This window comes from Loxodonta africana, chromosome 1, assembly GCF_030014295.1.
Source record: "Loxodonta africana isolate mLoxAfr1 chromosome 1, mLoxAfr1.hap2, whole genome shotgun sequence".
NCBI lineage: Eukaryota > Metazoa > Chordata > Mammalia > Proboscidea > Elephantidae > Loxodonta > Loxodonta africana.
In genome coordinates, this window is record NC_087342.1 from 94,024,153 (window position 1) to 94,045,788 (window position 21,636).

General features: G+C 41.4%; 1 protein-coding gene across 3 annotated transcripts; it reads right to left on the reverse strand.

The window, feature by feature from the left end:
• Positions 1-14,890: 14,890 nt before the first annotated feature.
• Positions 14,891-21,022, reverse strand: LOC100672669 (HLA class II histocompatibility antigen, DM beta chain). Of its 3 annotated transcripts, none has more exons than XM_064284277.1 (6): positions 20,734-21,022; positions 19,584-19,865; positions 17,367-17,651; positions 15,771-15,887; positions 15,570-15,605; positions 14,891-15,205 (listed from the first exon to the last, which is right to left on the reverse strand). In XM_064284277.1, the coding sequence occupies exons 1-6, from the start codon at positions 20,786-20,788 to the stop codon at positions 15,189-15,191; spliced, it is 792 nt and encodes a 263-aa protein (XP_064140347.1). In that variant the 5' UTR covers positions 20,789-21,022; the 3' UTR covers positions 14,891-15,188. The 3 variants fall into 3 exon arrangements, with proteins under 3 accessions (XP_064140347.1, XP_064140344.1, XP_064140355.1); XM_064284274.1 differs by having other exon boundaries at positions 15,570-15,608; XM_064284285.1 differs by lacking the exon at positions 15,570-15,605.
• Between the last annotated feature and the right edge of the window lie 614 nt (positions 21,023-21,636).

The following is a 21,636-nucleotide window of genomic DNA, read 5'->3' on the forward strand; positions in this document are numbered from 1 at the left end:
GAGATACAAGTTAGGTTTAAACTTAGAAAAAGAAGGGTAAACATTAAGGTAACCACAAAGGAGAATAACAATCCTACACGTCAAAATAAAAAACAAGAAAAACATAAAGACTCAGCAAAAACAAAATCAACTACAGTGAAAAAGAGGAACATACAATTTATACAGAAAAACTACTCAGGACAAAAAAATTTGGAAAAATGAAATTGTCAACAACACACACAAAAAAGACATCAAAATGATAGCACTATATGCATACCTATCTATAATCACACTGAATGTAAATGGACAAAATGCACCAATATAGAGACAGAGAGTTGCAGAATGGATAAAAAAACACGATCCATCTATATGCTGCCTACAAGAGACATACCTTAGACTTAAAGACACAAACAAACTAAAGCTCAAAGGATGGGAAAAAATACATCAAGCAAACAAAAATCAAAAAAGAGCAGAAGTGGCTATACTAAGCTTGGACAAAACAGATATCAAACTTAAATCTACCGCAAAGGACAAGGACTATATAATGATTAAAGGAACAACATACCAGGAGGATATAACCATTTTAAATACTTATGCACCCAATGACAGGGCTGCAAGATACATAAAGCAAACTCTATCAGCATTGAAAAGTGAGATAGACAGCTCCACAATAATAGTAGAAGACTTCAACACACCACTTTCGATGAAGGGCAGAACATCCAGAAAGAAGCTCAATAAAGACATGGAAAATCTAAATGCCACAATCAACCAACATGGCCTCATAGACATGTACAGAACACCCCAACCAACAGAAGCCAAGTATACTTTCTTTTCTAGTGCACGTGGAACATTCTCTAGAATAGACAACATATTAGGTCATAAAGCAAGCCTCAGAAGAATCCAAAACATCAAAATATTATAAAGCATCTTCTCTGATGATAAGGCCGTAAAAGTAGAAATCAATAACAGAAAAAGCAGGGAAAATAAATCAAACACTTGGAAACTGAACAATACCCTGCGCAAAAAAAGACTGGGTTATAGAAGACATTAAGGGTGGAATAAAGAAATTCACAGAATCCAATGAGAATGAAAACACTTCCTATCAGAACCTTGGGGACACAGCTAAAGCAGTGTTCAGTGGTCAATTTATATCAACAAATGCACACATATAAAAATAAGAAAGGGCGAAAATCAAAGAATTATCCCTACAACTGGAACAAATAGAAAGAGAGCAACAAAAGAAACCTTCAGGAACAAGAAGAAAGCAAATAATAGAAATAGAGAACAGAAAAACAATTGAAAGAGTTAACAAGACCAAAAGCTGATTCTTTGAAAAGATTAAGAAAATTGATAAGCCATTGGCCCGACTGACAACAGAAAAACAGGAGAGGAAGCAAATAACAAGAATAAGAAATGAGACAGGCAATAGCACAACAGACCCAAGTGAAATTAAAAGAATCATAACAAAGTACTATGAAAAATTGTACTCTAACAAATTTGAAAACCTAGAGGAAATGGACAAATTTTTAGAAACACACTACCTACCTAAACTAACACAAACAGAGGCAGAACAACTAAATAAAACCATAACAAAAGAAGAGATTGAAAAGGTAATTCAAAAATTCCCAACAAAGAAAACCCCTGGCCCTGATGACTTCACTGGAGACTTCTACAAAACTTTCAGCACCACTACTACTAAATGTATTTCAGCGCATAGAAAAGGATAGAATACTCCCAAACTCAATCTACGAAGCCAGCATAACCCTGATACCAAAACCAGTTAAAGACACTTCAAAAAAGAAAATTACAGACCTATATCCCTCATGAACTTAGACGTAAAAATCCTCAACAAAGCTCTAGCCAATAGAATTCAACAATATATCAAAAAAGTAATTCACCACAACCAAGTGGGATTCATACCAGGTATGCAGGGATGACTCAGCATTAGAAAAACAATCAATGTAATCCATCACATAAATAAAACAAAAGACAAGAACCACATGATCTTATCAATTGATACAGAAAAGGCAATTGACAAAGTCCAACACCCATTCATGATAAAAATTCTCAGCAAAATAGGAATAGAAGGAAAATTCCTAAACATTATAAAGGGCATTTACACAAAGCCAACAGCCAGCATCATCCTAAATGGAGAGAGACTGAAAGCATTTCCCTTGAGAAAGGAACCAGACAAGGATGCCCTTTATCACCACTCTTATTCAACATTGTGAGGCAGGTCCCAGCCAGAGCTATTAGGCTAGATAAAGAAATAAAGGGCATCCAGAATGGCAAAGAAGAAGTAAAAGGATCTCTGTTTGCAGATGACATGATCTTATACACAGAAAAACCTCAAGAAAACTACTGAAACTAATAGAAGAGTTTAGCAGAGTATCAGGCTACAAGATAAACATACATAAATCAGTTGGATTCCTCTACACCAAGAAAGAGAACATCAAAGAGGAAATCACCAAATCAATACCATTTACAATAGCCCCTAAGAAGATAAAATACTTAGGAATAAATCTTACTTACCAGAGACGTAAAAGACCTATACAAAGAAAATTATAAGACATTACTGCAAGAAACCAAGAGAGACCTACATAAGTGGAAAAACATACCTTGCTCGTGGACAGAAGACTTAACATTGTAAAAATGTCTATTCTGCCCAAAGCGATCTATGTATACAATGCAATCCTGATCCTAAGACCAGTGACATTTTTTTAATGAGGGGGGAAACAAATCACCAACTTCAGATGGAAGGGAAAGAGGCCCCAGATAAGTAAAGCATAGCTGAAAAAAAAAAGGTGGGAGGCCTCACGCTACCTGATTTTAGAACATACTATACTGCCACAGTAGTCAAAACAGCCTGGTACTGGTACAACAACAGATACTTAGACCAATGGAACAGAATTGAGAATCCAGACATAAATCCATCCAACCACATATGAGCAGCTGATATTTGACAAAGGCCCAAAGTCTGTCAAATAGGGAAAAGACAGTCTCTTTAACAAATGGTGCTGCCATAACCGGAATCCATCTGCAAAAAAATGAAACAAGATTCATACGTCACACCATGCACAAAAACCAACTCAAAATGGATCAAAGACCTAAATATAAAATCTTTAAAACGATAAAGATCATGGAAGAAAAAATAGGAACAATGCTAGGAGCCCTAATACATGGCATAAACAATATACAAAACATTACTAAAAATGTACAAACAGCAAAAGAGATAACAGGTAACTGGGAACTTCTTAAAGTCAAATACTTATGCTCATCCAAAGACTTGACCAAAAGTGTAAAAAGATTACCTACAGATTGGGACAAAGTTTTTAGTTATGACATTTCCTATCAGCATCTGATCTCTAAAATCTACATGATATTGCAAAAACTCAACAACAAAAAGACGAATAACCCAATTAAAAGATGGACAAAGGATATGAACAGGCACTTCACCAAAGAAGAAATTCAGGCTGCTAACAGATACATGAGGAAATGTTCAGGATCATTAGCTATTAGAGAAATGCAAATTGAAACTACAATGAGATTGAATTTCATCCCAACAAGGCTGGCGTTAATCCAAAAACCACAAAATAATAAATGTAGAGGATGTGGAAAGACTGGAACCCTTATACACTGCTGGTGGGAATATTAAATGGTACAATCACTTTGGAAATCAATTTGGCACTTCCGTAAAAGCTATAAATAGAACTGCCATATGACCCAGCAATTCCACTCCTTGGAATATACCCTAAAGAAATAAGAGCCTTCACACGAACAGATATATGCCCACCCATGTTCGTTGCAGCACTGTTTACGATAGCAAAAAGATGGAAGTAACCAAGATGCCCATCAATGGATGAATGGATAAATAAATTATGGTACATTCACACAATGGAATACTATGCAACTATTAAGAACAATGACGAATCTGTGAAATATTTCAAACATTTCATTATGCTGAGTGAAATCAGTCAGTTGCAAAAGGACAAATATTGTATGAGACCTCTATTATAAGAAATTTAGAAAAGTTTAAACATAGAAGAAAATATCTTTTGATGGTTACAAGGGTAGGGAGGGAGGGAGAGGGATATTCACTAACTAGGTAGTAGAAAAAAATTTTTTTTTAGGTGAAGGAAAGGCCAACATATAACATAGGGATAGTCAGTACAACTGGACTAAACCAAAAGCAAAGAAGTTTCCTGAACACAACCAAAAGGCCAGAGTAGCAGGGATGGGGGTCTGGGGACCATGGTTTCAGGGGACTTCTAGGTCAATTGGCATAACAAAATTTATTAAGAAAATGTCTGCATTCCACTTTGGTGAGAGGCACCTGGGATCTTAAACGCTAGCAAGTGGCCATCTAAGATGCATAAATTGGGCTCAACCCACCTGGAGCAAAGAAGAATGAAGAACACCAAAGACACAAGGCAAATACGAGCCCAAGAGACAGAGAGGGCCACGTAAAACAGAGACTCCATCAGCCTGAGACGGGAAGAACTAGATGGTGTCTGGCTACCACCGATTACTGCCCTGACAGAGAGAATCCCTGATGGAGCAGAAGGACAGTGGGATGCAGATCTTAAATTCTCATAAAAAGACTGGGCTTAATGGTCTGAGACCGGAAGGGACCCTGACGGTCATGGTCCCCAGATCCTTTGATTGCCCAAGATTGGAAGCCTTCTCGAAGCCAAGGCTACAGACAGGGATTGGTCTGGACTATAAGATAGACAAAGATGCTGGTCAGGAGTGAACTTCGTGGCTCAGGTAGACACATGAGACTATGTGGGTGACGTCTGTATGGTAGCGAGGTGAGAAGGAAGAGGGAACAAGAGCTGGTTGAATGCACGTGGGGAATACAAGGTAGAGAGGAGGAATGTGCTGTCTCATTAAGGGAAGGGCAGGTGGAAATGCATGATGGGGTGTGTATGGTTTTTGTATGAGAGACTGACTTGATTGGTAAACTTTCACCTAAAGCACAATAAATAAGTTTTTTTTAAATGTTGAAAATGTGAACAGACCCATAACAAGAAAAGAGACTGAAAAAGTAATTTAAAAAACTCCCAAGAAAAAAGCCCTGGCCCAGATGGCTTCACTGGAGTATTCTACCAAACATTCAGAGAAGAGCTTACACCAGGACTACTCAAACTATTTGAGAACATAGAAAAGGGAGCCATACTTCCAGATTCTTTCTATGAAGCCAGCATAACCCTGATACCAAAACCAGGCAAAGACACCTCAAAAAAAAATAAAATTACAGACCAATATCTCTCATGAATATAGATGCAAAAATTCTTAACAAAAGTCTAGCCAAAAGAATTTAGCATCATATAAAAAAAATGATACACCATGACCAAGTAGGATTCATACCAGGTATGCAAGGATGGTTCAACATTAGAAAATCAATCAATGCAATCCACCAATAAAAAAAGAAAGAAAAGAATCATATGATCTTCTCAATCAGTACAGAAAAGGGATTCGACAAAGCCCAACACCCATTCCTAATAAGAACTCTCAATAAAATAGGTAAAGGAAAATTTCTCGACATAATAAAGGAAAAGCTAATGGCCAACATCACTTTTTTTTTACCCGTACTTTAGATGAAGGTATACAGAACAAAGTAGTTTCTCATCAAACAGTTAGTACACATATTGTTTTATGACATTGGTTAACTCCACAACATGTCAACACTCTCCCTTCTCAACCCTGAGGTCCCTATTACCTGCTTTCCTGTCCCCTCCTGCCTTCTAGTCCTTGCTCCAGGACTGATGTGCCTCTTTAGGCTTGTTCTATTTTATGGGCCTGTCCAGTCTTTGGCTCGACGGTGAACCTTAGGAGTGACTTCTTACTGAGCTAAAAAGGTGTCGGGGGGCCATACTCTCAGGGTTTCTCCAGCCTCTGTCAGGCCAGCAAGTCTGGTCTTTCTCTGTGAGTTAGAATTTTGTTTTTCTCCCTTCCGGTCTCGGTCCCTCTATTGTCATCCCTGTCAGAGCAGTCCCTGGTGGTAGCTGGGCACCATCTAGCTGCACTGGACTCGGTGTGGTAGAGGCCATAGTAGATGTGGTCCATTAGTCCTTTGGACTAATCTTTTCCTTGTATCTTTAGTTTTCTTCATTCTCCCTTGCTCCCAAAGGGGTGAGACCAGTGGAGTATCCTAGATGGCCACTCACAGGCTTTTAAGACCCCAGATGCTACTCACCAAAGTAGAATGTAGAACATTTTCTTTATTATGCCAATTGAGCTAGATGTTCCCTGAGACCATGGTCTCCACAGCCCTCAGCCCAGCAATTTGGTCCCTCAGGAAGCTTGGATACGTGTGTGGAGCTTCCATGGCCTTGTCTTGTACAAGCTGTGTGGGCTTCCCCAGTATTGTGTACTGTCTTACCCTTCACCAAAGTTACCACTTATCTATTATCTAGTGTTTCTCCATCCCCATTGCTCCCCTCCCTCGTAACCATCAAAGATTGTTTCTTTTTGTATGTAAACTTTTTCATGAGTTCTTACAGACTGGTCTCATACAATATTTGTCCTTTTGTGATTGACTTATTTCACTCAGCATAATGCCCTCCAAATTCAGCCATATTATAAGATGCTTCGCAGATTCATTGCTGTTCTTTATCATTGGGTAATACTCCATTGTGTGTACGTACCACAGTCTGATTATCCATTCATCTGTTGATAGGCATCTAGGTTGATTCCATCTTTTTGTTATTGTGAACAATGCTGCAGTGAACATGGTAGTGCATATGTCTATTTGTGTGACAACTCTTATTTCTCTAGGATGTATTCCTAGGAGTGGGAGTGCTGGATCATATGGTATTTCTAGGAATACCTTCCTAAGGAAGCGGTATATCCTTTTCCAAAATGGGTGCATCACTTTGCATTCCTATCAGCAGTGCATAAGAGTTCTGATCTCCCCACAGCCTCTCTAACATTTGTTAGTTCCTGTTTTTTGGATTCGTGCCAGCAATGCTGTAGTGAGATGGTATCTCATTGTGGTTTTGATTTGCATTTCTCTAATGGCTAGCGATCGAGAGCGTTTCCTCATGTGTCTTTTGGCCACTGGAATGTCTTCTTTGGTGAAGTGTCTGTTAATTTCCTTTGTTCATTTCTTAATTGGATTGTCTTTTTGTCGTAGAGGTGTTGGATTTTCTTGTAGATTTTAAAGATCAGACTTTTGTCTGATTTGTAACAGCCAAAAATTTTTTCCCAGCCTGAAGGTTCTCTTTTCACTCTTTTGATGAAGTCTTTTGATGAGCATAAGTGTTTTCATTTTCGGAAGATCCCAGTTATCTAGCTTATCTTCTGGAGCTTGTGTGTGTTGTTGATTGTGGTTTGTATCCTGTCAATGTCGTTTATTAGGGCCCCTAGCATTGTTCCTATTTTTTCTTCTATGAACTTCATAGATTTTGACTTTATATGTAGGTCTTTGATCCATTTTGAATTAGTTTTTCTATATCATGCGAGGTATGGGTCCTATTTCATTGTTTTGCAGGCGGACGTCCACTTTGCCAGCACCATTTGTTAAAGAGACTGTCTTTTCCCCATTTGATGGACTTTGGGCCCTTGTTGAAGATTAGGTGACTATAGGTGGATGGATTTACATCTGGATTCTCAATTCTGTTCCATTGGTCAATGTATCTGTCGTTGTACCAGTACCAGGCTGTTTTGACTACCGTAGCTGTATAGGTCCTGAGGTCAGGTAGCGTGAGTCCTCCTACTTTATTCTTCTTCTTCAATAGTGCTTTACTTATCCGGGCCTTCATCCCTTTCCATCTAACATTAATGATCATTTTTTCCATCTCTTTAAAGAATGTTGTTGGTATTTTGATGAGGATTGCACTGTATTTGTAAATCGCTTTGAGTAGAATTGTCATTTTCACAATATTGAGTTTACCTATTCATGAGCATGGTATGTTTTTCCATTTATGTAGATCTCTTTTGGTTTCTTGCAGTAGTGTTTTGTAGTTTTCTTTGTTTAGGTCTTTTACATCCCTGGTTAGATGTATTCCTAAGTAATTTATTTTTTTAGGGGCTATTATAAATTGTGCTAACCAAAGGGTCGGCAGTTCGAATCCTCCAGGCTGTCCTTGGAAACTCTATGAGGCCGTTCTACTCTGTCCTATAAGGTCACTATGAGTCGGAATCAACTCAAGGGCACTGGGCTATTATAAATTGTATTGTTTTCCTGATTTCCTTTTCATCATTCTCTTTATTGGTGTATAGGAATCCAATTGATTTTTGTATGTTTATCTTGTGTCATGCAAATCTGCTGAACCTCTCTGTTATTTCCAGTAGTTTCCTCATGGATTGTTTCGAGTTTTCTATGTATAGTATCATATCATCTGCAAATAGGGACAGTTTAACTTCTTCATTACCAATTTGAATGCCTTTTGTTTCCTTTTCTTGCCTTGCTGCTCTAGCTAGGACCTCCAGCAAAATGTTAAATAGGAGTGGTAGGTAATAAAGGGCATCCTTGTCTTGTTCCTGTTCTCAATGGGAATGTTTTCAGCCTCTCTCCATTAAGAATGATATTGGTCATTAGTTTTGCATAGATGCCCTTTATTATATTCAGAAATTTCCCTTCTATACTTATTTCATTGAGGGTTTTTATCAGGAATGGGCATTGGACTTTGTCAAATGCCTTTTCTGTGTCAATTGAGATGATCACACATCATTCTTAACGATGAATCTGTGAAGCCTCTCATAACATGGATGAATCTGGAGGGCATTATGCTGAGTGAAATAAGTCAATCACAAAAGGACAAATATTGTATGAGGCCAGTACTGTAAAAACTCATGAAAAGGTTTACATACAAAAAAAAACAATCTTTGATGGTTACAAGGGAGGGGAGCGATGGGGATGGAAAAACACTAAATAGACAATAGATAAGTGCTAACTTTGGTGAAGGGTAAGACAGTACACAACACTGCAGAAGCCAGCACAACTTGTACAAGGCAAGGTCATGGAAGCTCCACAGACACATCCAAACTCCCTGAGGGACTGAATTACTAGACTAAGGGCTGTGGAGACCATGGTCTAGCGGAACATCTAGCTCAATTGGCATAATAAAGAAAATGTTCTACGTTCTACTTTGGTGAGTAGCATCTGGGGTCTTAAAAGCCTGTGAGTGGCCATCTAAGATACTCTACTGGTCTCACCCCTTCAGGAGCAAGGGAGAATGAAGAAAACTAAAGATACAAGGAAAAGATTAGTCCAAAGGACTAATGGGCCACATCTACCGTGGCCTCCACCAAACCAAGTCCAGTACAACAAGATGGTGCCTGGTTACCACCACCAACTGCTTTGACAGGGATGACAATAGAGGGTCCCAGACAGAGCTGGAGAAAATGTAGAACAAAATTCTAATTCACAAAAAAAGATCAGACTTACTGGCCTGACAGAGGCTGGAGAAACCCTGAGAGTATGGCCCCAGGACACCCTTTAGCTCAGTAATGAAGTCACTCCCGAGGTCCACCCTTCAGTCAAAGGTTAGACAAGCCCATAAAACAAAATGAGATAAAAGGGCACAACAGTCCATAGGCCAGGACTAGAAGGCAGGAGGCGACAGGAAAGCTGATAATAGGGAACCCAAGGTTGAGAAGGGAGAGTGTTGACATACCATGGGGTTGTTAACAATGTCATAAAACAATATGTGTACTAACTGTTTAATGAGAAACTATTTGGTCTGCAAACCTTCAACTAAAGTACAATAAAAAAAAAAAAAGGACAAAAAAAAAGAAAGAGAAAACAATAGGTTTTAGAAATATGTGTTGGAGATGATATGGAGATATTGGAACCCTCATTCATTGCTGGTAAGAATGCAAAATGATACAGTCACTGTGGAAAACAGCTTGGCAGTTCCTCAAAAGATTGAACATAGAACTACTACGTGAACCCAGCAATCTCAATCCTAAGTATATACTCCAAAAAAGTGAAAAAGAGAATGCTAACAGAAACCTGTACACCAATATTCACTGCAGCACTTTTCACAATAGCCAAAATGTGGAAACAACATAAATGTCCATCAACAGATGAATGGATAAACAAAATGTGGTATATACATACAATGGAATATTATTTATCCATAAAGAGGAACGAAGTCTTGATACACACCACAACGGATGAACCTTGAAAATACTATGCTGAGTGAAATAAGTCAGTCACAAAAGGACAAATACTGTATAATCTCACGTATATTGTCATGGATTGAATTGTACCCCCCCAAAATATCTGTCAACTTGAATAGGATATGATTCCCAATATTGTATAATTGTCATTTTGTCATCTGACGTGATTTCCCTATGTGTTGTAAATCCTTTCTCTATGATATAATGAGACGGATTAGCGGCAGTTATATTGATGAGATGTACTAGATTAGGTAGCATCTTAAGCCAGTCTCTTTTGAGATATAAAAGAGAGAAGTGAGCAGAGTGACATGGGGACCTCACACCACCTAAAAACAGCACTGAGAGCAGAGTGCATCCTTTGGACCTGAGGTTCCTGCCCTGAGATTCTCCCAGACCAAGGGAAGACTGATGACAAGGACCTTCCTCCAGAGCCAGCAGCAAGAGAAAGCCTTCCCCTGGAGCTGACACACTGAGTTTGGACTTGTAGCCTACTAGACTGTGAAAAAATAAATTTCACTTTGTTAAAGCCATCCACTTGTGGTATTTCTGTTATAGCAGCACTAGATGACTAAGACATATATGAAATGAGCAAATATATAGAAACCAAAGGTTATTAGTGGTTACCAGGGGTGGGAGGAAAGGGGAAGTTTTTGCTTAGAGGGCAACTGAGTTTATGTTAATGGTGGTAGAATAATTAGTAAAAAGATAATGATGGGGTCACACAACACGAAGCCTGTAATCAATGCCATTGAATTATACTGTAAAAACTTGAATTGGTGAATGTTTTGTTGTGTATATTTTCACCACAATTAAAAAAAAAAATCCAATATAATTGACCATCAGACTAAAAGGGAAAATACATATAATATATGCTAAAATAAATTCTATTCGGTTCTGACACTGACTACCCAGAATTGGGTCATATTTCACAGGTTAAATGCCATTGTTCTCCAGACTGCTAGGTCTGCCCAAGATTTCAGATATCAGCTACAAGTTTGGGGATTGCCAGGCCACCCAAACTTCTAACCACTGGCTACAAATTTGGAAGTTCCCATTACCCACTCAAGACATCAGCTGCAAGCTCAGGGATCCCCAAGCCACCCATACTTCTGACCTGCAGACCACAAATTCAAGGGTTCCCGCTGTCCCTTGAGGTTTGATAACTCACTACAATGAATCACAGAACTCAGGAGACCCTATATCTACGGTTTTAGTATAAAAGATAGAAATCATGACCAACATAAAGAAAAGATGCATAGGGTGAGGCCTGGGAAGGTCCTCAATGGGAAGTTCCAGGGTCCCCAGGGATGCATTACCCTTCCAGTGCTTCAATGTCTGTCATCAACAAGGACATTCACCCTAGCTCCAGTGCCCAGAGTTTTTATTGGGGTTTTATTGTGTAGGCATGATTAAATCATTGGCCACACAATTGAACTCAGTCTCCAGTCTCTTTGCCTCCCTGGGGTTGGGCTGATATCACATGGTGAGTCTTTCTGGTATGGCTAGCTCACATCCTAAGTCATCTTGATAGCATAAACTCTCACGTGTGGTTTGGAGCCCCTCATGAATAACAAAGACAGTCCAATCAGAAAATTTCAAAGGTTTATAGGTTACCTACCTCCCAGGAATCAGGGACAAAGACCAGATTCTTAAGGTAAAATTAATTTTTCAACCTACATGCATCAATGCTGGACATTGTTTTTTAAATCTCAACATCTATTTTAAAAACTCTTAGAAAATTAGGGATAAAAGGAAACCTACTTAATTTAGTAAAGGTTCTACATAGAAACCTGCAACAAGGATTGATTGGGCAAACATTGAGTGCCTACTTTGGGCATCCAGTCTGTATAACCAATGGTAATTTTACCCTTCTCCAGGCCCCCATCAGCACTGAAATACTCTAGGGACAGAGCATTCTAGCCCCCATGATATATATGTACAACCATGCACATATACATTCACAACTATGCATAGGAGCACACAGGAAGATTCCACACACAAATCTGTCTTTTGACCGACCTGTCCCCCTAGCTCATCAGATCCTGATCTTACATGTTCCCTTTAGATACCCACCCACAAGCACGCATCCATAACCCTTTGTTATCCTTCCACAACGCTCTGTTAGCCTAAACTCCTCCAGTAATTATCTTCATTTCTGGTTTCTGTACCTTGTCCTCAGCCCAGCATACCAGTTGCTGTTGAATCGGCCGACACCAACTCATCATGACCCCATGTGTGTCAATAGAACTGTCCTCCATAGGGATTTCAATGGCTGATTTTTCTAAAGTAGATCACCAGGCCTTTCTTCCAAGGTGCCTCTGGGTGGACTAAAACCTCCAACTTTTCAGTTAGCAGCTGAGCACATTAACTGTTTGCACTTCCCTCAGTCCAGTAAAACAAAGAAAAAACCATTGCCATGGTGTCGATTCCAACTCTTGGTGGCCCCAAGTGTGCCAAACTCTTAATTTCTAAAAAAATTCTCCAGCCCTACATTCTGTGTCCAGCAGGTGTCGCCCTTCACCAGAAAACAAACAGCACCAGACAGGGCCTCCTCTGCATTATAAAATCTATCCCCCAATACTGGGTGCCACACGGGTTCTGATACAGAAGGGAGTTAAGAGTGGCGCAGAAGAGAGGTGTGATTACCAGCACAAGGGTTCTCAGAATAAAGTACATACTTCTTGGCATGCCAAGAAATATGGAAGACAGCTTTCTGGCCAACTGATTGGAAGAGATCCATATTTATGCCTATTCCCAAGAAAGGTGATCCAACTGAATGTGGAAATTATAGAACAATATCGTTAATATCACACGCAAGTAAAATTCTGCTGAAGATCATCCAAAAACGGCTGCAGCAGTATATCATCATGGAACTGCCAGAAATTCAGGCCGGTTTCAGAAGAGGACGTGGAACCAGGGATATCATTGCTGATGTCAGATGGATCCTGGCTGAAGGCAGAGAATACCAGAAGGATGTTTACCTGTGTTTTATTGAATATGCAAAGGCATTTGACTGTGTGGATCATAACAAACTATGGATAACACTGCGAAGAATGGGAATTCCAGAACACTTAATTGTGCTCATGAGGTACCTTTACATAGATCAAGAGGCAGTTGTTCAGACAGAACAAGGGGATACGGATTCATTTAAAGTCAGGAAAGGTGTGTGTTAGGGTTGTATTCTTTCACCATACCTATTCAATCTGTATGCTGAACAAATAATCCGAGAAGCTGGACTATACGAAGAACGGGGCATCAGGATTGGAGGAAGACTCATTAACAACCTGCGTTATGCAGATGACACAACCTTGCTTGCTGAAAGTGAAGAGGACTTGAAGCACTTACTAATGAAGATCAAAGACCACAGCCTTCAGTATGGATTATACCTCAACATAAAGAAAACCAAAATCCTCACAAGTGGGCCAATAAACATCATGATAAACAGAGGAAAGATTGAAGTTGTCAAGGATTTCATTTTACTTGGATCCATAATCAACAGCCGTGGAAGCAGCAGTCAAGAAATCAAAAGATGCATTGCATTGGGCAAATCTGCTGCAAAGGATCTCTTCAAAGTGTTGAAGAGCAAAGATGTCACCCTGAAGACTAAGGTGCACCTGACCCAAGCCATGGTATTTTCAATCACATAATATGCATGTGAAAGCTGGACAATGAATAAGGAAGACCCAAGAAGAGCTGACGCCTTTAAATTGTGGTGTTGGCAAAGAATATTGAATATACCGTGGACTGCCAAAAGAACGAACAAATCTGTCTTAGAAGAAGTACAACCAGAATGCTCCTTAGAAGCAAGGATGGCAAGACTGCGTCTTACATACTTTGGACATGTTGTCAGGAGGGATCAGTTCCTGGAGAAGGACATCATGCTTGGCAGAGTACAGGGTCAGCAGAAAAGAGGAAGACCCTCGATGAGGTGGATTGACAGTGGCTGCAACAATGAGCTCAAGCATAACAACGATTTTAAGGATGGCGCATGACCGGGCAGTGTTTCGTTCTGCTGTGCATAAGGTCGCTATGAGTCGGAACCGACTCGACAGCACCTAACAACAACAACATACTTCTAGCTCAGGTGGACAAACGTGCTGTAGTGAATTGGCTCTCTGACCTCAGGCAAGTTCCTTAACTTTTCTGATCCTCATCTGTGATATGGACACAATTGGTTCCTACAGGGTTATTGTGAGCAATGAACAAGACACAAACCTAAAGCACTTAGCCCAGTGCCTAGAACATGATAGGCACCCAAGCTATGTTCCCTTCCCCACTCAGGGTATGAAAGAAATAACTTTACCTAGAATTCAAATCTGAAGTTAGGTTCTGCCCCCTAAATCCTGACTATTTGAGGGTCTGCCTTAGGACTGTGATGAAGGTCAAATGAAATAATGCATGTAAAGCACTTGGCATAATGTATGACCCAGAAAGCTCAAGAGCTGATAATATCTAACGTTACTATTTTGGGCTCATTATGTGCCAGGCAATGTTCTAGCAGTTCACAAATATGAACTCATTTAATCCCCATTAAAACTGACTTAGTGCTCATAACAGGGTAAACTATTAATTCCCTTCCTCTCCCTCAGTCTGTGACTCCACGCCACCACAGTTTAATTTCTTCTGACAAATTATAAACTAGAAGGCTGCCCCAAATTCTGTGGTGTCTAGTTGGGAAATGAAAGGAGTCCCTGACTCCTTTACTCGTTTAGGAGAGAATCATCCCAGCCCCTAGGTCTGCCCGTATTCCCTCCCCAGGGCTCCAAGAAAAAGACATGGATAAACAGTATTCCCACTGGAGTTTATTTCTCAGAGGTGGTCACCAGAGTTTTGATGTCCTCTGTGGCACAGAGAGGCCCCCAAAAAGGTCTCTTAACCTCCCTCCCCAGGTTATGTTCACCCTAGGAATATAGCCTTCGGCGATAATTTAGCGATGGAATATTCATAGAAATGAGGGCCCCAAGTTGCTAAAGTTTACAGGAACGGAGAAACCACAGGACCCAAGAAGACTCTGGGGATTTGAGGGTATTGGGGAAGAATCTCCTCTCTTGGAGTGGAAGCTGTAGGATTTTTTGCCTCTAGGAAATGTGCAGAGCTGCAGAAGAAATAAAAAGGAGATAATAAGATTTAAGTCCAACTTGACCCCATTGTTTATCTCTGTAACCATCCCCCTGCCAGAGCCCATAATAGAGCGATGTTGAAAATTCTAGGTCTCCAAGGACTAATACAGGAGCCACCTTCAGTCCCCTCCCTATAGACACCCCATTGGGCAGAAAAGGAGACAAGAGCCTTCTTCTTTCCTGCTCCCACTCCCAACAATGACAATTTAATCATGCACTCAGCTAGATTCTCGTGCCATTAGCTGAACCCAACAATGACTCCCTCTAAGCCTCATAACCCCACACCACCACCACTACCACCAAAGGTCTAGTAGGCAAGCAGATCAACAGAGATTTTACCTTCTGGATAATTGGACCCAGGGACAGGAGTATAGCCTACTAAATTAAAGGAAGATACTTGATTAGAGGAGGGTCTTTGTGGATAAATATATCTGGAGTTATTCACAGTGAATAGGATAGGAATGGGAGAATCAGTCACAAACAAAAGTAAGCAGAGATTGGGAGCAGGAGAGTGAATAGAGGTTCAGGGGAATCACTCACTAAAGAATCTAGATCTCCACCAGCTGATCAAACCAAGAAAGAAGATGATGAGGCCCAGGCCCAGAGTCACTGCAGACACGGAAACCTTCACCTTCTGTATCGGAGACAGCCCAGGAGCTGCAAAAATAGAATCTTACTACAACCAATTCCTGTTGCTCACTCCCAGAGCAACTTCATTTATTGTGACCTTCACCCAGCAGGTTCAAAAGTTCTTTATCCCAACCCCAAGGCTCTAAATCACACCAACACACTTCCAAGGAAATGGCCTTTCCTCAAACCTCTCATCGTGTGAACCCCTATTCCTAGAGGAACCCTGGGAAACCCATCTCCCCAGAGTTAGCATCCCAGCTTCCAGTTCCTCTCAAGTAAAGCGGGTCCCTTAAGGCATTCCCTTTCTTTCCTTCACTGCAAGGGCACTTCTTAAAAGAGTATAAAGAGTTCCTCACTCCCTTCTCCATTTCCCCCACGGTGACAATGTTTATACCCTTACTTACTCCATCTGAGCAGTTTCCTATTAAAATGTCTGTCTACCTTTCCTAACCTCCAAAATGACATTCCTAACCTCCAAAATGACATTCCTTGATTTATCCTAGTACTTGGGGGTCTCCTACCTGTCCAGATTTTCCATGTGCCCTTCCAGATCCTGTTTATCACATTCCACAGCCCCCAACTTCCTAGAGCTTGTCCCACACTGAATCTTGCCCCTACAGGATCTCTTTTCCATGCTAAAATGAACATTCTACCACCTAAAGAAAGTCCATTGTGCACCCTATAAAGGAGACTTTCCCCAGGAGAGCTTGGATGAAAATGTGGGTTCCACTCTCTGTTTCCTGTGCCCTCCCCAGCTGCCCAGCAAGATACAACATGCCCCACAAAAAGACGGCTGGGATCCTGTTCCCTGGCCCTTTGTAGGCATCCTTCCTCTTTCTCATTTCTTCCTCTTTTCTTCTCCAAGAATCTCCAGATCTGTGTACAACTTCGCTCACTATCTTTATTCACAACACTGGGCTTCAAACAATGGTAATTGGCTTCTTGTTCATTAGTCCCCAAGCATGCACACCAAACTGTATACTAAAAAAAAACTAGCCGAGGTTTTTTCCTCCCCCATTATCCCTGACAGAGCAGCCCAAATTCAGTCCTGTTCCCACGCCAAGAGAAAATCCCCTCTTCTGCAAACTTCTTTATTTCTCCCACCCCCATTCCCGATCTGACACAGAATAGTCGAAACCTGAGAAGCCTAGAATATTATACCACAATTGTTCATTCTGAAAATATGGTTACCAAGTCTATAGCCTCTTTTCAGCACAATCGTGCTCCCCTTCCACCCCAAACATGCACCCAGCATCAATTAACCACAACACCAACAATAATAATAACTAACTCTGTTCCTTCTTCATCCCACTGTCCCAACCCTGGTCATAAATCCTCCACAAGTTCCTCTAGACTCACTCCCATTCTCAGCATCTCCCTTTCTATGTACACCATGTACCTACCCACATCTCAATGCCTCTGCCATATAGGTGTTCCTTTTTCTACCACCATCTTCCAATATCTCTCTGCTTTAACCCTAACTCCTCCTGCCTGCCATACACTTACTCCAGTCCTCAAGGATGGGCAGAACAGCTCCAATGTGCTCCACCACACAGGTATAGGTGTCTCCAAAAGAAGGGGTTAAAGCTAAATGGGAGAGAGTCTGGTATGTCCAGTTTCCACTGGGTTGGGCAGTCTTCTGGGCACTGCCGTGAGGGGGAATGGGCTGCCCATTCTTCCTCCATGTGATAGTCACATCAGCTGGATAGAAGCCCCATACATAGCAGGCCAGCATCACAGGCTCTCTCGTGTTAAAAGGAGTGACCGGGGCTATTTTCACAGATGGTGGCCCTGTATAAGAAAAGAAACATGGTCATGAAGGAGCATGACATTCTGGCTTTTTGTCCAACCTGGCTTCTTTCCTACTTTAATGTCTCAAAGCTTTGCTAACCTACTCACCTGTACCACCACACATCCCTTTGAAAATGAGAAGTTAGTATTTACTCCTGTTTTGCTCTTTCTCTTCTCCCATTCCTTCATTGACCCTTCCTTTCTTTCTTCCTCCAAAGTTAAGTTTGATCACAATGAGTAGAAGCCTGGTCTGAACTGCAAGCTGTTTCAGAAGAAAGTCATTGCATTTATTTCAAGTACATAAGCTAATGGTAGCCCAGAGTTGTAAGCTGGAGTTTCTAAAGGTAGGAAAGATTTTTTTTTCCCCACAAATCTTGTTTAACAATTAATTTGCTTAAATAAATCTTCTTCTCCTTGGATAGTTAAAAAAAAAAAAAAGCCTAACTCAGGGCTAGTTGTCTTAAATTTGGAGTTAGGGAGAGTCCGTGAGAGGCGCAAATGGTTAAGCATTTGAGTACTAGCTAAAAGGTTGGTGGTTCAGACCCACCCAGAGGCGTCTTGGAAGACAGGCCTGGCTATCTGCTTCCAAAAGGCCTTGAAAACTGCATGCAGCAGTTCTACTCTGCACACACAGGATCGTCATGAGTCAGAATTGACTCCATGGAAACTAACAAAAACAAATTAATGAGACTGTTAGCATTGCCATCTTTTACCAGTTTATTTTCCTAGGTGGCCCTCCTGCTTTCCTCTGCCTTGGTGCTCTTCAAATAAAATGTTAAAAATCCAACAAATTGTATTAAAATTCAGATTCCCTAGCCTGTATCTCCAGATATTCAGTGGAACTGGAGTGGGTCCCAGGAACTTCCATTTTTAGCAATCACCTCTCCCAGGAAATTCGGAGAAAGATAGTTCAGAAACCTCATCTTAAGACACACTACTCTGTCCTACAGAGATCTTCTTTTTCTCGTATGAACCTCAAGTCATTGTCAACACAAGGGATCAGCGTAGAGGGAAATTGTCAGAATAGCCTGGGGAGCTGTTATGGATTGAATTTTGTCCCCCCAAAGTATCTGTCAACTTGGAGAGGCCATAATTCCCAGTACTGTGTGATTGCCCACCATTTTGTCATCTGATGTGATTTTCCTATGTGTTGTAAATCCTACCTTTATGATGTGAATGAGGTAGAATTACTGGCAGTTATGTTAAGGAGGCAGGACTCAATCTGCAAGATTAGGTTGTGTTTTAAGCCGATATAAGAGAGAAGCCAGCAGAGAGACATGGGGACCACATACCACCAAGAAACAAGAGCCAGGAGAATAGTGCGTCCTTTGGACCTGGGGTCCCCACGCTGAGAAGCTCCTGGATCAGGGAAGATTGATAACAAGGACATTTGCCAGTGCTGACAGAGAAAGAAAGCCCTCCCCTGGAGTTGGCATCCTGCATTTGGATTGCTAGCCCCCTAGACTGTGAGAGAATAAATTTCTCTTTGTTAAAGCCATCCGCTTGTAGTATTTCTGTTATAGCAGTATATATAACAAAGACAGGAGCCTTTCCAAATATTCTTGCGCCTAGATCTACCTCAGACTTAGAACATTAGAACTGAGGTGAAGAGGCCTGAGCACTTGGGGAAAAGCCATCTTGGTTTATCTGATACATCCCTAATTGAACTTGGATCTGCATCCTGGTCTCTGCTTGCTCACCCATCAATGGCTCCTCACCAGCTCAAACATCACCTCCCCTTCTTTACTTATGTTCCATTCCAGTCAACCACCTTATTTCCCCATGAGTGTCAACCCTCTCCTCTGTCTACATTCCAGTCCACGTACTTCCCTGTTTCCTTCCTGACCAAATCTGAAACCTCTTATCTGCTCAGGAATCCTCCATGGCCTCCTCTCTGTGTTTCCTAATAGCCCCTCTGTGCCCTGTCCTTACGTGTTCTGTGGGTCAGTGACCCCCAAAAGGGCTGGGTATGCGTGGCACAGTCCTGGAGCCCATTTTGCAAACGCTGGAGCAAGTTTTCTTGTTTGTTGAGGTATGCTGAGAGGTAAGTGGCCAAGGCTTTTAGCACCCCAAATTCACGAGGGGCCATCAAGCCTTGCTCTGGGTCCCAGCAGGTCAGCAAATCCTTGTTGAAGGAGACACAATACGTGAAATCCTTTGGAGTCCCTTCATCATCCAACAGACACTGGCTTTCCACATGGGCCACAAAGCCACCTACAGGAGCCAGAGAACAGGTAGGGGTGGGAGAAAAAGGTCAGAAGTTGTACTCCAAGCCTCAGTTACACTCAGCTAAAACCAAACCAAACCAAACCCATTGCTATCGAGTCGATTCTGACTCATAGCGACCCTTTAGGACAGAGTAGAACTGCCCCATAGGGTTTCCAAGAAGTGGCTGGTAGATTTGAACTGCCAGCCTTTTGGTTAGCAGCTGTAGCTCTTAACCACCGTGCCACCAGGGCCCCACACACCTAACTAGTCCAGCATAAATTCCCCCACTTCACACAGTATCTGCTGACCAAGCTTACATATTTGGAACCAGAGTCACAATTTAAGGGAATAGATGATAGAAGCAGAGAAGTTTTTAGATCAATTTCTTCTTTACGTGAGACTAAGTATGAGGATAGGAGTGGCCCAAGATTATTTGCATGTTTAAACACAATGATTTACCCAGAACACAGACCTTCAGTAAGGCAAATTATTAAGTGAGAAAGGGGGTAAAAGGAGTCAGCCTCGTTCTGTGAAAAGAAGTCAAAAGAAGTGGTCAGCCTCATTGTGTGCTAGAAAGATGATTAAATATTCACTCCACACGTATTTACGAAACATTCGCTGTGTGCCAGGCACTGTGCTAGGAGCTGGGAATGCAGCAGTATGCAAGACAGACAATATCCTTGCCTACATTCCAGCAGAGGATATATATTACACAGACAATTACACAGTTTAATTAATATTAACATTGCTACAAAGGCGCAGTGCTTTAGGAGTATATAACAGGGAGACAAACTAGTTTGGGGCATCCAAATCCAATAAAACAAAACTGAACCTTCTAGCCTCAAAACAGGAGCGGGGAAGGAAAGGTCCTTACCTGCTCCGGTACAGCTCAGGCTGAGGCCCAGCAGCAGCGGCAAGAGTGAAGTCATACTCTGCTCTGGGAAGACACTGGGAATTCAGTTCCCTGGGCTGGCTCTTCTAGGGGCCTTGGGTCCTGGCCTGCACCAGAAGCTCCAGGCTGGGTAGATGATCTCCAGACACTGAGTGGAATGTAGTATTGCCTGGGCTCCCTGATCCCTGCTAAATAAGTGATTTGGGGATATCTAGCCCCTGGATACTAAATCTGCTCCTGCTGTGTCCTTTAAGTCTGTCGTCCCAAACTAAAACTTAATAGATTGGCTAGGTAGGCGGGGACAGACGTAGAGACAAATAGCTGAATGCCTCACCATAGCATCATCAGTTACTAGGTAAACTTCATTCTGCCCTAGGCTTTGACAGCGGGTCTCCTGGTCTGTTGCTTCTTCTTCTTTTGTATTGTTGTTGCTGAAAATATACAAAGCAAAACATATTGCCTATTCAACAATTTCTACACATACAATTCAGTGGCGTTAATTATATTCTTCGAATTGTATGTTTCTTAATTCTTTTTGTGTGAATTTCTTGTAGGTGGATTTCTCTAGATCAGTGGAGAGAATAATTTCAGTATTCCCAGGATTTATGCAGCCTGACTGCTCACTGCTTTAACTTTTTCCTCTCAATGTCCTCCCAAAAGACTGGGATGAGGTAACCTCTCTTGTTCTTTGAAGGGAAGGTACCCAGGAAGATATGACATATCTTGGTCGGTCCTTTCACTCTGGAGACAAGAGGACTATGGATCCCTTCAGGGGCAGGTGGCAGGGGCAGGGCTGTTGAGAAGGGAGGAGGCACAGGGAGAGTACAGAGTCTTCTGGCCAGAAAGCAAGGCTGCAGAATAAGGGAAGATGTTCCACTAGAGATC

Excerpts from the sequence above, each read along its gene's own strand:
- LOC100672669 (XM_064284274.1), bottom strand. The coding sequence starts at position 20,788 with ATGACTTCACTCTTGCCGCTGCTGCTGGGCCTCAGCCTGAGCTGTACC. Across the intron at positions 15,888-17,366 it reads GCCCATCCTTGAGGACTGGA|CTCCTGGGCTGTCTCCGATA; the intron begins GTAAGTGTATGG and ends CTATTTTTGCAG. Across the intron at positions 15,609-15,770 it reads GTGGAGATCTAGATTCTTTA|TAGGCTATACTCCTGTCCCT; the intron begins GTGAGTGATTCC and ends CCTTTAATTTAG.